Genomic DNA, 15546 nt, shown 5'->3' on the forward strand with positions numbered 1-15546 from the left:
TGACAAAAGACTTTCAGCACGCATATAGGGAAGGAAACTCGATAAGCACGGTACTTACAAAAATGACCGATGATTGGCTGAGAGAAATTGATGATAAACTAATTGTGGGGGCTGTCTTGTTAGACTTCAGTGCAGCTTTTTACATTATCGATCATATTCTGTTGCTGGAAAAACATACAGTTGAAGTCAGAAGTTTACATACACATTAGCCAAATACATTTAAACTGAGTTTTTCACAATTCCTGACAATTTAATCCTAGTAAAAATACCCTGTCTTAGGTCAGTATGGATCACCACTTTATTTTAAGAATGTGAAATGTCATAATAACAGTAGAGAGAATGATTTATTTCAGCTTTTGTTTCTTTCATCACATTCCCAGTGGATCAGAAAGTTTACATACAGTCAATTAGTAGTTGGTAGCATTGTCTGTAATTGTTGAACTTGGGTCAAATGTTTCAGGTAGCCTTCCACAAGCTTCCCACAATAAGTTGGGTGAATTTTGGCCCATTCCTCCTGACAGAGCTGGTGTAACTGAGTCAGGTTTGTAGGCCTCCTTGCTCGCACAAGCTTTTTCAGTTCTGCCAACACATTTTCTATGGGATTGAGGTCAGGGCTTTGTGATGGCCACTCCAATACATTGACTTTGTTGTCCTTAAGCCATTTTGCCACAACTTTGGAAGTATGCTTGGGGTCATTGTCCATTTGGAAGACCCATTTGCGACCAAGCTTTAACTTCCTGACTGATGTCTTGAGATGTTGCTTCAATATATCCACATAATTTTCCTACCTCATGATACCATCTATTTTGTGAAGTGCACCAGTCCCTCCTGCAGCAAAGCACCCCCACAACATGATGCTGCCACCCCCGTGCTTCATGGTTGGGATCAAAACATAACGATGGTCATTATGGCCAAACAGTTCTATTTTTGTTCCATCAGACCAGAGGACATTTCTCCAAAAAGTACGATCTTTGTCCCCATGTGCAGTTGCAAACCGTAGTCTGGCTTTTTTATGGCGGTTTTGGAGCAGTGGCTTCTTCCTTGCTGAGCGGCCTTTCAGGTTATGTCAATATAGGATTCGTTTTACTGTGGATAAAGATACTTTTGTACCTGTCTCCTCCAGCATCTTCACAAGGTCCTTTGCTGTTGTTCTGGGATTGATTTACACTTTTTGCACCAAAGTATGTTCATCTCTAGGAGACAGAACGCGTCTCCTTCCTGAGCGGTATGACGTCTGCATGGTCCCATGGTGTTTATACAGATGAACGTGGTACCTTCAGGCATTTGGAAATTGCTCCCAAGGATGAACCAGACTTGTGGAGGTCTACAATGTTATTTCTGAGGTCTTGGCTGATTGCTTTTGATTTTCCCATGATGTCAAGCAAAGAGGCACTGAGTTTGAAGGTAGGCCTTGAAATACATCCACAGGTACACCTCCAATTGACTGAAATGATGTCAATTAGCCTGTCAGAAGCTTCTAAAGCCATGACATAATTTTCTGTAATTTTCCAAGGCACAGTCAACTTAGTGTATGTAAACTTCTGACCCACTGGAATTGTGATACAGTGAATTATAAGTGAAATAATCTGTCTGTAAACAATTGTTGGAAAAATGACTTGTGTCATGCACCAAGTAGATGTCCTAACCGACTTGCCAAAACTATAGTTTGTTAACAAGACATTTGTGGAGTGGTTGAAAAACAGGTTTTAATGACTCTGACCCAAGTGTATGTAAACTTCTGACAAACTGTATGTGTTATTTATTTACACCCCCTGCTATAATGGCTTTACACCCCCTGCTATAATGTGGATAAAGAGCTACTTGTCTGACAGAACACAGAGGGTGTTCTTTAATGGAAGCCTCTCCAACTTAATCCAGGTAGAAGCAGGAATTCCCCAGGGCAGCTGTCTAGGCCCCTTGCTTTTTTTCAATCTTTACTAACGACATGCCACTGGCTTTGAATAACGCCAGTGTGTCTATGTATGCGGATGACTCAACACTATACACGTCAGCTACTACAGCAACTGAAATGACTGCAACACTTAACAAAGAGCTGCAGTTAGTTTCAGAATGAGTAGCAAATAGTAAATTAGTCCTAAATACATTCTAAACTAAAAGCATTTTATTTGGGACAAATCATTCACTAAACCTCAACTACATCTCATAATGAATAATGTGGAAATTGAGCAAGTTGAGGTGACTAAACTTATTGGAGTAACCCTGGAATGAAAACTGTCATGGTTAAAACATATTGAGACAACAGTAGCTAAGGTGGGGAGAAGTCTTCCCTGTGGCTCAGTTGGTAGAGCATGGTGTTTGCAACGCCAGCATCATGTGTGCAACGCCAGGGTTGTGGGTTCGATTCCCACAGGGGGCTAGTACAAAAAAAAAATGCATGAAATGAAATGAAATGTATGCATTCACTATTCTAAGTCGCTCCAGATAAGAGCGTCTGCTAAATGACTAAAATGTAAAATGTAAATGTAAGTCTGTCCATAATAAAGTGCTGCTCTGCCTTCTTAACACTATCATCAAGGCAGGTCCTACAGGCCCTGGTTTTAACGCATCTGGACTACGGTTCAGTGGTGTGGTCAGGTGCCACAAAGAGGGACTTGGCTCAGAACAGGGCAGCACGGCTGGCCCTTAAAAGTACACGGAGAGCTAACATTAATGACATGCATGTCAATCTCTCATGGCTCAAAGTGGAAGAGAGATTGACATAATCATTACTTGGGGTGGCAGGTAGCCTAGTGGTTAGAGCGTTGGACTAGTAACCGAAAGGTTGCTGGATCGAATCCCCAAGCCGATAAGGTAAAAATCTGTCGTTCTGCCCCTGAACAAGGCAGTTAACCCACTGTTCCCTGGTAGGCTGTCATTGTAGATAGGAATTTGTTCTTAACTGACTTGCCTAGTTAAATAAAATAAAAAAAGGGTTTTGTAAGAGGTGTTGACAAGCTGAAGCTGTCTATTTAAAATACTAGCTCAGACACCCATGCATACCCCACACCAGAGGTCTCTTTACAGTCCCCAAGTCCAGAACAGACTATGGGAGGCGCACAGTACATTTTTACATTTACATTTTAGTCATTTAGCAGACGCTCTTATCCAGAGCGACTTACAGTAGTGAATGCATACATTTCATACAATTTCATACATTTTTTTTTGCTGGCCCCCCGTGGGAATCGAACCCACAACCCTGGCGTTGCAAACACCATGCTCTACCAACTGAGCTACAGGGAAGGCTACATACAGCCTTCCCTGCTACATACAGTACTACATACAGCCATGACTACATGGAACTCTATTCCACATCAGATAACTGATGCAGCAGTAGAATCAGATTTTAAAAAGCAGGTAAAAATACACCTTATGGAATAGTGGGGACAGTGAAGCACAAACACACACGCATACACACACATGATAACATACGCACTATACACACACATACACATGGATTTTGCATTGTAGATATGTGGTAGTGGAGTAGAGGCCTGAGGGCACACACTTAGCGTGTTGTGAATTCTGTAATGAATAAATTGTATAACTGCCTTAATTTTGCCGGACCCCAGGAAGAGTAGCTGCTGTCTTGGCAGAGGATCCATAATAAATACAAACATTTCCTGTGGCCTCTCTCCTGTCTGTATCGTTGTGTAAGCCCTATTTCCTGTGGCCTCTCTCCTGTCTGTATCATTGTGTAAGCCCTATTTCCTGTGGTCTCTCTCCGGTCTGTATCATTGTGTAAGCCCCTATTTCCTGTGGTCTCTCTCCTGCCTGTATCATTGTGTAAGCCCTATTTCCTGTAGCCTCTCTCCTGTCTGTATCATTGTGTAAGCCCTATTTCCTGTGGTCTCTCTCCGGTCTGTATCATTGTGTAAGCCCTATTTCCTGTGGTCTCTCTCCTGCCTGTATCATTGTGTAAGCCCTATTTCCTGTGGCCTCTCTCCTGTCTGTATCATTGTGTAAGCCCTATTTCCTGTGGCCTCTCTCCGGGCTGTATCATTGTGTAAGCCCTATTTCCTGTGGCCTGTCTCTGGTCTGTATCATTGTGTAAGCCGTATTTCCTGTGGCCTGTCTCTTGTCTGTATCATTGTGTAAGCCGTATTTCCTGTGGCCTGTCTCCTGTCTGTATCATTGTGTAAGCCCTATTTCCTGTGGCCTCTCTCCTGTCTGTGGCAATTTGCCACAAGCAGAGGCCTTATTGGTACCTAGATGTATTGACCAAGCTGCTGTGTAAACAAACAGACAGACAGCACCCCTCTCTCAAAGGAGAGGTGGTTTTGGAAGAGCCACTTATTTAGAAATACATGGCTCTGGTCTGGGTCACAAACTGCCGGAGACAATCTACTATCAAATATATCAACAAGACAATCTACATATAGAGGGCTGGAAAGCCTTGTTAGAGCATGGGTAAATTAGGCTTTGTGGTGCTCATATGGATTTTTATTTATCAACTTCAGACCTGCCTATTTGTAAGTTAAAACGTAGTTTTAGTGTCTAATATGATCACAGAGACTGCTGTGTGAGGTTTTACAGAGGAGCACCAACCTGAAGAATTCCATGAAGGAGAAGCCGTAGCCATGTTGTTCAGCGATGCCTGCACACACCACATTGGCCGACGCACCAATCAACGTTCCGTTTCCTACGGACACAACAAAGAGTTAACAGTGAAATGTTCAATACACGGATATAGTATACAAACGGTCGTATTGTTTATTCTACTGTGAAAAACAATCTTGTTTTCTGTTCCACAGGTTTAATAACCCGTGGATTACTCAAATTGATGGCGCCAACTAAAGGGACTTTTTGGGATATAAAGAAGGATTTTATCTAACAAAACGACACTACATGTTATAGCTGGGACCCTTTGGATGACAAATCAGAGGAAGATTTTCAAAAAGTAAGTGAATATTTAATCATTATATGTGAATTTATGAAACCTGTGCCTGTTTTAAATCGTGTGGTCATACGGGTTATGTGCTCATGTCACCTCACAAGTTTTAAAATTAGATTTATAAAGTTGTGAACGTGACAGTCTCACTTCATCTGTAATCAAAAACAGACTTGACTAATTCAACATTTGTGAACCACAGTATTTTATACAAACAAATGTTTTGATTGATTTCAGGTAAACACTTCAGGTACATTCTGCTATTCTGATTGCAATTACTAAATTGACATGAATGAAAAACATATCTTGTGAAAGATTGAGCTATTAGCAGGACTGGTGAAAAGATTATTATTATTATTTTAGAGAGACAAATAATCATGTTTTGTGGCAAAATGTTATATCCACCCCAAACAACAGAACACTAATAGGAAAAGCATCCCAATTGGGTTTTAAATAGTTACATAAATATTTAAAAAATCTATTTGTTATTGTGCAAATATCACATTTATTGTATCCAGAGGGTGAACAACGTATGCAATGTGTGTTTTATTAATTTTTTTACACGTTTCAGCAACTTTTCAAACAATTTTATGGGGGTTGACATGTTTTTTTGTTAGGATAAATTAATAGCAGCTTTTTGAGTTTGATTATACACTTTAGGGAAGGATTTAAAGAATAATAAGGACATTTGAAAGTGTAACGCAATTATTTTGCCGGTCAAGGATGAATTGATTCTTATTGTTGGAGTGACTCAGCCATATGTTTGCAGGCAGCAGGCTAATATGCAAACTTATGATATGTTAAGACTTCCAAAACTGTCTCCTGAAGTCCACCATCAGCTTGTTTGGTTTTGTTGACGTTGAGGAAGAGGAAGAGGTTATTTTCCTGGCATCACTCCGCCAGGGCCCTCACCTCCTGCCACGCAGTCATGGGTGAACAGGGATTACAGGAGCGGGGTGAGCAAGCAACTTTGTGGAGGCCCTGTGTTGAGGATTAGCATAGTGGAGATGTTGTTGCCTACCTTCACCACCTGGGGGGCTGCCTGTCAGGAAGTCCAGGACCCAGTTGCACAGGGCAGGGTTCAGACCGAGGTCCCTGAGCTTAATGATGAGCTTGGAGGGTACTATGGTGTTGAAGACTGACTGAGCTGACTGAATATAATTCTTGCATAAGTATTCCTCTTGTCCAGATGGGACAGGGCAGTGTGCAGTGCGATGACGTTTGCATCATCCGTGGATTTATTGGAGCCGGTATGCAAATTGCAGTGGGTCTAGGTTGTCGGGTAAGGTGGAGGTGATATGATCCTTGACTAGTCTCTCAAAGCACTTCATGATGACAGAAGTGAGTGCTACGGGGGCGATAGTCATTTAGTTCAGTTACCTTCACTTTCTTGGGTACAGGAACAATGGTGGACATCTTGAAGCAAGTGGGGACAGCAGACTGGGATAGGGAGAGGTTGAATATGTCCATAAACACTCCAGCCAGCTGGTCTGCGCATGCTCTGAAGACACGGCTAGAGATGCCATCTGGGCCAGCAGCCTTTCGAGGGTTAACACGGTTAAATAGCTTACTCATATCAGCCACGGAGAACGAGAGCAAACAGTCATTGTGATCGGCCTGCGCTGGTGTGTTATTCTCAAAGTGGCGAAGATGTTTAGCTTGTCCGGGAGCAAGACGTCGGTGTCCGTGACGTGGCTGGTTTTCCCTTTGCAATCTGTGATTGTCTGAAGTCCCTGGCACGTCCATCTTGTGTCTGAGCCTTTGAATTGCAACCATGTCTCTGTACCGACGTTTTGCCTTATGGCGGACATAACTGGACTGTTCGTATTCAAATCAAATTCAAATCAAATGTATTTATATAGCCCTTCTTACATCAGCTGATATCTCAAAGTGCTGTACAGAAACCCAGCCTAAAAGCCCAAACAGCAAGCAATGCAGGTGTAGAAGCAACCATATTCCCAGGGGTTAAATGCGGTGGTTCCCGCTTTCAGTTAACGAATGCTGCCATCTGTCCATGATATTTGGTTTGGATAGGTTTTAATTGTCACAGTGGGAACAACATCCCCTATACACTTCCTGATGAATTCAGTCACTGTGTCAGTGTATACATCAATGTTATTCTCAGAGTCTACCTGGAGGAACATATCCCAGTCCGTGTGATGATGAAAATAATCTTGAAGCATGAATTCTGATTTTTCAGACCAGCGTTGAATCGACTTTAGCATGGGTACGTCCTGTTTGAGTTTCTGCCTATAGGAAGGGAGGAGGAGAATGGAGTTGTGATTTGATTTGCTGAAGGGATGGCGGAGGAGGGCCTTGTAGCCATCCCGGAAGAAAAAGTAAGAATGGTTAAGAGTTTTTTGAAGTGTGAGTACTACAGGAAATTTGTTGATAGAACATTGGTAACATTTTGTTAGCTACAATAAATGGGGCCTTAAGATTTGCGGTTTCCAGTTTGCATAAAGTCTAGTGTAGTTCCTTGAAGGCCATCGTGGTATAGGCTTGAAGGGGAATATACATGGCTGTGACTACAACCGAAGATAATTATCTTGGGAGGTAATACGGTCGGCATTTGATTGTGATGTATTCCTGGTCGGGTGAACAAAAGGACTTGAGTTCCTGTACCTTATCACAATCACACCATAAGCAGATAATCATGAAACATAGTAGATAATCATGAAACCTTTTCTTCTTCCCGGAGAGTTCTTTATTCCTGTCTGCGCAATGAACTGAGAACCCAGCTGGCTGTATGGATGAGGACAGTATATTCGGGAAGAGCCATGATTTCATGAGTATGGTTTACAGTTTCCTGATGTCTCTCTAGAAGGAGATCCTCGCCCTGAGCTCGTCTACTTTATTGTCCAGAGACTGAAAATGGATGAGTAAAATACTCAGAAGCAGTGGGTGGCGTGCACGTCTCCTAAGTCAGACTAAAAGTCCACTCCGAATACCTCTTCTCCGCCGGCGGTGCCTTGGAGCAGCCCGTGGGATAACTTAACCTCTATGGGACCGGCGGGACGAATTCGTCCCACCTACGTAACATCCACTGCCAGCCTGTGGCGCGATTTTCAAAATCTTCAAAATCCTATTACTTCAATTTCTCAAACATATGACTATTTTACAGCCATTTAAAGATAAGACTCTCGTTAATCTAACCACACTGTCCGATTTCAAAAAGGCTTTACAACGAAAGCAAAACATTAGATTATGTCAGCAGAGTACCAAGCCAGAAATAATCAGACACCCATTTTTCAAGCCAGCATATAATGTCACCAAAACCCAGAAGACAGCTAAATGCAGCACTCACCTTTGATGATCTTCATCAGATGACAACCCTAGGACATTATGTTATACAATACATGCATGTTTTGTTCAATCAAGTTCATATTTATATCAAAAACCAGCTTTTTACATTAGCATGTGACGTTCAGAACTAGCATACCCCCCGCAAACTTACGGGGAATTCGCTAACATTTTACTAAATTACTCACGATAAACGTTCACAAAAAGCATAACAATTATTTTAAGAATTATAGATACAGACCTCCTCTATGCACTCGATATGTCCGATTTTAAAATAGCTTTTTGGTGAAAGCACATTTTGCAATATTCTAAGTATATAGCCCAGGCATCACGGGCTCGCTATTTAGACACCCGGCAAGTTTAGCACTCACCATAATCATATTTACTATTATAAAAATGTCATTACCTTTTGTTGTCTTCGTCAGAATGCACACCCAGGACGTCTACTTCAATAACAAATGTTGGTTTGGTCCAAAATAATCCATCGTTATATCCGAATAGCGGCGTTTTGTTCGTGCGTTCCAGACACTATCCGAAATAGTAAAGAAGTGTCGCGCGCTTGGCGCAATTCCTGACAATAAAATTCAAAGTATTCCATTGCCGTACGTCGAAGCATGTCAACCGCTGTTTAAAATCAATTTTTACGTCATTTTTCTCGTAGAAAAGCGATAAAATTCCGACAGGGAATCTCCTTTTTGGCAAACAGAGGAAAAAATCCCAAAGGCGGGGGCGGTCGGGGTCACGCGCATAAGCTAGTGTCTCTTGATGGGCCACTTGAGAAAGGCGATAATGTGTTTCAGCCTGGGGCTGGAATGACGACATTCTCTTTTTTCCCGGGCTATGAGAGCCTATGGACGACGTGGGAAGTGTCACGTTAGAGCAGAGATCCTTAGTAAATGATAGAGATGGCAAAGAAGTTCCAGAAATGGTCAGACAGGCCACTTCCTGTAAAGGAATCTCTCAGGTTTTGACCTGCCATTTGAGTTCTGTTATACTCACAGACACCATTCAAACAGTTTTAGAAAATTTAGGGTGTTTTCTATCCATATGTAATAAGTATATGCATATTCTAGTTACTGAGTAGGAGTGGTAACCAGATTAAATCGGGTATGTTTTTTATCCAGCCGTGTCAATGCTGCCCCCTAGCCCTAACAGGTTAAATCGCCTTGGTAAATACCAACAAAGGATCCAATTCAGGAAAGTAGTATTTCTGGTCGAAATGCTGGTGAGTTAACGCCGCTCTGATATCCAACAGTTATTTCCGTCTGTATGTAATACCGTAAAGAAACGTTCTGGGCTAATAATGTCAGAAATAACACAAAATAAAATTTAAAAAAATACTGCAAACTTGCTCAGGAGCTAGAAACAGAGTTACATTTTCTTTGGAGGGCTCAGAGTCTTTTTTTTTACCACACATCTATCAAAATGGCTCCTCACCCAGTGGAACATGAATATCAGTTATATCTCGTTTTAAAGCCCTTTTGCCTATCTGGTCTGCAATTTCATTCCTTTCCACACCCGAATGGGTTGGAACCCAGCAGAATCTCACTACTACACCCAGTAGGTCAATCCTATTAGATTTACCATTAGACAACACAGAGCACTAGTACAATTCTGACAGGTTGAGTGTCCTCCACCCAAATGGAGGGCAACTACTAATCGCCAACAGTTCATCTGAGTATACTGACAGTTCATCTGTTATTCTTCTACATACACAACATGACCAAAAGTATGTGGACACCTGCTCGTCCAACATCTCATTCCAAAATCATGTGAATTAACATGGTTTTGGTCCCCCCTTTACTGCTAAAAAGCCTCCACTATTCTGGGAAATCTTTCCACTAGATGTTAGAACATTGCTGCTGGGACTTGCTTCTATTCAGCCACAAGAGCATTAGTGAGGTCGGGGACTGATGTTAGGCGATTAGGCCTGGCTAGCTGTCAGTATTTGAATTCATCTCAAAGGTGTTCGATGGGGTTGAGGTCAGGCCTCTGTGCATGCCAGTCAAGTTCTTGCACACTGATCTCGACAAACCATTTCTGTATGGACCTTGCTTTGTCCATGAGGGCATTGTCATGTTGAAACAGGAAAAGGCCTTCCTCAAACTGTTGCCACAAAGTTGGAATGTCGTCTAGAATGTCATTGTAGCGAAGGGAAAGGGAGATACCTAGTCAGTTGCACAACTGAATGCGTTTTCTGCATTTAAGGGGGTGCCTTTATCGACATCAATGTCTTCGGCGCCCGGGAAACAGTGGGTTAACTGCCTTGCTCAGGGGCAGAATGACAGATTTTTTACTTGTCAGCTCTGGGATCCGATCCAGCAAACTTTCAGTTACTATGCTGTAGCCCGAACCATGAAAAACAGCCCCATACCATTATTCCTCCTCCACCAAACTTTACATTTGGCACTATGCATTCGGGTAGGTAACGTTGTCCTGGCATATGCCAAACCCAGATTTGTCTGTCGGACTGGCAGATGTTGAATCGTGATTCATCACTCCATAGAACGCATTTCCACTCCTCCAGAGTCCAATGGCGGCGAGGTTTACACCACTCCAGCCGACGCTTGGCATTGCACATTGTGATCTTAGGCTTGTGTGCAGCTGCTCGGCCATGGAAACCCATTTCATGAAGCTCCAGACGAACAGTTCTTGTGCTGACGTTGCTTCCAGAGGCAGTTTGGAACTCGGTAGTGAGTGTTGCAACCCGAGGACAGACGAATGCTGAAGCTATGCTCTTCACCATTCGGTGGTCCCATTCTGTGACCTTGTGTGGCCTACCACTTCGCGGCTGCACCGTTGTTGCTCTTAGACATTTCCGCATCACAGTAACAGCAGTTATAGTCGACCGGGGGCAGCTCTAGCAGGGCAGAGATTTAGCGAACTGACTTGTTGGAAAGGTGACATCCTATGACAGTACCACGTTGAAATTCACTGAGCTCTTCAGTAAGGCCAATCTGCGGCCACTGTTTGTCTATGGAGATTGAATGGATGTTTGCTCTATTTTATACAACTGTCAGCAACGTGTGACACAAATAGCTGAATCTAATAATTCCAAGAGGTGTCCACATACATACATATATATATATATATATATACACACACATATATATATATATATATATATAAGTATCTGCACATCAAATTCAGGAATGTAAAAACCTGCTCCACTATCTGGATCCCAGATAGGCTCCCATGGTCAGTCCAAAGATGAGTGGTTCTGTCTGTCGGTCCGACTGTCTGTCTGTCGGTCCGACTGTCAGTCTGTAACTCACCTCCCAGACAGGCTCCCATGGTCAGTCCAAAGATGAGTGGTTCTGTCTGTCGGTCGGTCCGACTGTCTGTCTGTCAGTCCGACTCTCTGTCTGTAACTCACCTCCCAGACAGGCTCCCATGGCCAGTGCAAAGATAAGGGGTTTGATAGGCAGGTTGACATCTGCATCTTGACTTAGGTTGATGAGGACAGGGATCTGGAGAAAAACAAACAGGGAAGTCAAGAAGTATAGAAACAACCAATCATACAGGAGTTGGTTGGTCACATGATCTGGAGAAAGACAAAAAAGGGAAGTCAGGAAGTATAGAAACAACCAATCATACAGGAGTTGGTTGGTCACATGATCTGGAGAAAGACAAAAAAGGGAAGTCAGGAAGTATAGAAACAACCAATCATACAGGAGGTGGTTGGTCACATGATCTGGAGCAAGACACACGGGGAAGTCAGGAAGTATAGAAACAACCAATCATACAGGAGTTGGTTGGTCACATGATCTGGAGCAAGACACACGGGGAAGTCAGGAAGTATAGAAACAACCAATCATATAGGACTGGTCATGGAATTTGTGCTGAATGTATTTAAACCCTGTTGTTGTTGTTTTTTTGGCAGCTACCCAGAGGCATGGCAGATCCTTGTTGATTTAAGCGTATGTTTGAAGTGCTTGGCGAGAGCACATGGCAAATGGAGTTTGTTCTGTATTTGAATATGTCTTAGAAATGAAGATGAACTCCTGCCTGCTCAAATATCACATTTCCATAAGTATTCAGACCCTTTACAGAGTACTTTGTTGAAGTACTTTAGTCAGTGATTACAGCATCGAGTTTGAGTTCGAGTTTATTTTATTTTTACAGGGACAGCGGCACATTAATCAACGTTTCAGTTAAAGTGCCGGGTTTTAGTTTTAGCCAGCCAGGCTAATTTTCAACCGCAGTCCGTGGGCAGGTTATTAAAAAACAGTCTTCTTGGGTATGACCCTACAAGCTTGGCATACCTGTATTTCTCTGCAGATCCTCTCAAGCGTTAGCGCAATGACTGGAAGTCTACAGGAACGCTAGTTAGCAAATTTCGACTAACCAAGTTAGCAATTTCCTTCAAACTGAACGCAGAGACAAGGGCATCAGGACTAGTAGGAGGAAAAAAAGGCTGATAATATTAAAGATCCCACACCATATTTTATAGTTTAGGTATTTCTGCATAATGAAAATGAAGCAGACAATGAGGAAAGCCCTGAGTGAACCAGACATTGAGGAAAGCCCTGAATGAACCAGACATTGAGGAAAGCCCTGAATGAACCAGACATTGAGGAAAGCCCTGAATGGACCAGACATTGTGGAAAGCCCTGAATGGACCAGACATTGTGGAAAGCCCTGAATGAATCAGACATTGAGGAAAGCCCTGAATGAACCAGACATTAAGGAAAGCCCTGAATGAACCAGACATTGTAGAGTTTTTTGGGATGACAGTGATGCGGAAGAAACGGAGATCAACAGTGTTTGTTGTCACAGGAGAAGTTGAAATCAGTGAAATGCCCGGTGGAAATAGAGTATGAGAAGGACAATTCTGACGATTGATTACAAACGTGGAGATAGTCAAAAACAGAAGTCTATTGTTTTCACCGGATTACATCTTCAAACTAAGCCAACCATGACGTGAAGCGTTAATCCATGTTATAGAGTCTAGCTACCGTTTATTAATTTAGTCAGAAAGTAGTTTTTCATTGCAAGTTAAAGTGTATTCATACTACACCATTTCATGCATGGTGGCTAGCTATGACAATCCGTTTATATTGCTACTGTATGGGTTGGGATTATGGTTTTATTGTTTAGCTAGCTAGCTACAAGTCTAAACAAAAGACTCCACTTCGTCAGATGATGACATGACCCATCAAGTTGGTGTTTCTGGGCGGTGATTACTGCCATCTATTGTATTTCATGAACATGTGTACTTGTCTAGACAATAGAGACCCATCCACTTAGCTAAATGTGGCTGAGGGGTGGTTATAAACTCTCTTTGACGTGACCCATCAATTTAGACAAGGGTGTCTGGGTAAGCCTCATCTAATAATGATAAAATATTTGTATCTTGAATTTGTCTTTAATAAACATCAGTAGAACAAGTCTGACTCTCCTCCACCAGTCATACAAGGAGAATGGTCTAATACCTCCCATCATAAAGACCTGTAGAACACACCTGTCTCTCCTCCACCAGTCATACAAGGAGAATGGTCTAATACCTCCCATCATAAAGACCTGTAGAACACACCTGTAGAACACGCCTGACTCTCCTCCACCAGTCATACAAGGAGAATGGTCTAATACCTCCCATCAGAAAGAGAGCTGGCCCAAGCAAGAACAGGTTACACCTGAAGCACGAGGACTTGCAGCGAGCGGTGAACTTCAACAACTACGCAGAGGATAATGCAATAGTGTTACCAGGACGCCACCCAGGACACAAACACTTTGGTGGAGAGCTGCTGCCATCCCATGTGTCAACTCTAAAAGAAATCGGTGACAACACTTGGTGTGTAAAGCATAAACATGTTTTGATTATTTAATTTACCTCGCAACATGATTGGCCTTACGTCCATTATAAAGTGTATTTTTATGAGGAGTTTTTCCTTCCTGTAAACTACTACTTTCACCTCTTTTTGTCTTAATCTTTGGTTGTTTATTACACTACTGTACTCACTCTGTTTAGCACATGGCCTCACATGTAAATTCTTTAAGAGATGGGTGGGGCTAAGGCTTAAGAGGGTGTGTCCGATGCTAAATGGGTGGGACTAAGGCTTAAGAGGGTGTGTCCGATGCTAAATGGGTGGGACTAAGGCTTAAGAGGGTGTGTCCGATGCTAAATGGGTGGAGCAAAGGCTTAAGAGAGTGTGTCCGATGCTAAATGGGTGGGGCTAAGGGTTAAGAGGGTGTGTCCGATGCTAAATGGGTGTGATGAAAGAAGTGTAAAAACTTAACCAAAACTTTTCGAAGGGCCATTTCTCAAAAGGTTTCTCAACTTTCAAAGCAGCATTACTTTCCTATTGTTCCTCCAACTGCGGTGTACGACAGACCATTTTGAAGCTCTGTCTGTACTTCTATCCAATGTCTAAAACACCATTTCAAACGTTGGAACATAAAACCGAAAAGAGATGGGGGTTAGATATGTATTCGTTCTTTAAAAGGCCAAACCCATCGCTGGTGTGCGCGTTGCCAAAGACCTCTATTTTCATGTCATATGACCATAGCACTGGCTCCAATCCAAGTGCCAAGCAAACTCCAGGAGGTCTTTGGCCACGCCCACCAGCGGTCCATGGCTAGGCATTCAGAGTATAGATTAGGTCTTTGGCCACGCCTACCAGCGGTCCATGGCTAGCCATTCAGAGTATAGATTAGGCCTTTGAGAGTATAGATTAGGTCTTTCAGAGTATAGATTAGGTCATTCAGAGTATAGATTAGGCCTTTCAGTGTATAGATTAGGTCTTTCAGAGTATAGATTAGGCCTTTCAGAGTATAGATTAGGTCATTCAGAGTATAGATTCCAATAAATATATTCTCTAGAATTGTCAAATTTCTTTGTAAATGTTCCTGTGTGCAAATGTGTTAGGTGTGTGTGTGTGTGTGTGTGTGTGTGTGTGTGTGTGTGTGTGTGTGTGTGTGTGTGTGTGTGTGTGTGTGTGTGTGTGTGTGTGTGCGGCTGCATGTGACGGAGTATGGAAGCGTGTCTCTGTACACTGTGTGTCTCCCCTCCCAGTGGCAGACAGTGCGGCAGACAGTGCGGCAGACAGTGCGGCAGACAGTGCGGCAGACAGTGCGGCAGACAGTGTGTAGCCTCTTACCATGGTGGCAGTGAAGGGGATGTTGTCGATGAGGGAGGAAGCCAGAGCTGAGACCCACATGACCAGGATGATGGCCATGGCTAAACGCTGCTCTTCTGGTACGGCCTGGTGAGGAGATAACGAGAGACAGACACCTCAGGCTCAGTCTCTGGGTTGACACACCTACACACACCTGCATAACACACACACACACACACACCTGCATAACACACACACCTGCATAACACACACACCTGCATCACACACACACCTGCA

At 42.9% G+C, this 15546-nt stretch overlaps 1 protein-coding gene across 1 annotated transcript in view; it reads right to left on the reverse strand.

Annotated features, from left to right (window-relative positions):
* The window catches only part of oca2 (oculocutaneous albinism II), a 306618-nt gene that overhangs the window by 22669 nt on the left and 268403 nt on the right, over positions 1-15546 (reverse strand). Inside the window, exons 21-23 of the mRNA XM_045687206.2 lie at positions 15292-15396; positions 11568-11661; positions 4546-4639 (exon numbers count right to left, since the gene is read on the reverse strand). Coding sequence (XP_045543162.1) covers positions 4546-4639; positions 11568-11661; positions 15292-15396 — 293 coding nt within the window. The remainder of the gene's footprint in view (positions 1-4545; positions 4640-11567; positions 11662-15291; positions 15397-15546) is intronic.

The sequence above is a fragment of the Salmo salar genome, chromosome 10 (assembly GCF_965601325.2).
Source record: "Salmo salar chromosome 10, fSalSal1, whole genome shotgun sequence".
Classification (NCBI taxonomy): domain Eukaryota; kingdom Metazoa; phylum Chordata; class Actinopteri; order Salmoniformes; family Salmonidae; genus Salmo; species Salmo salar.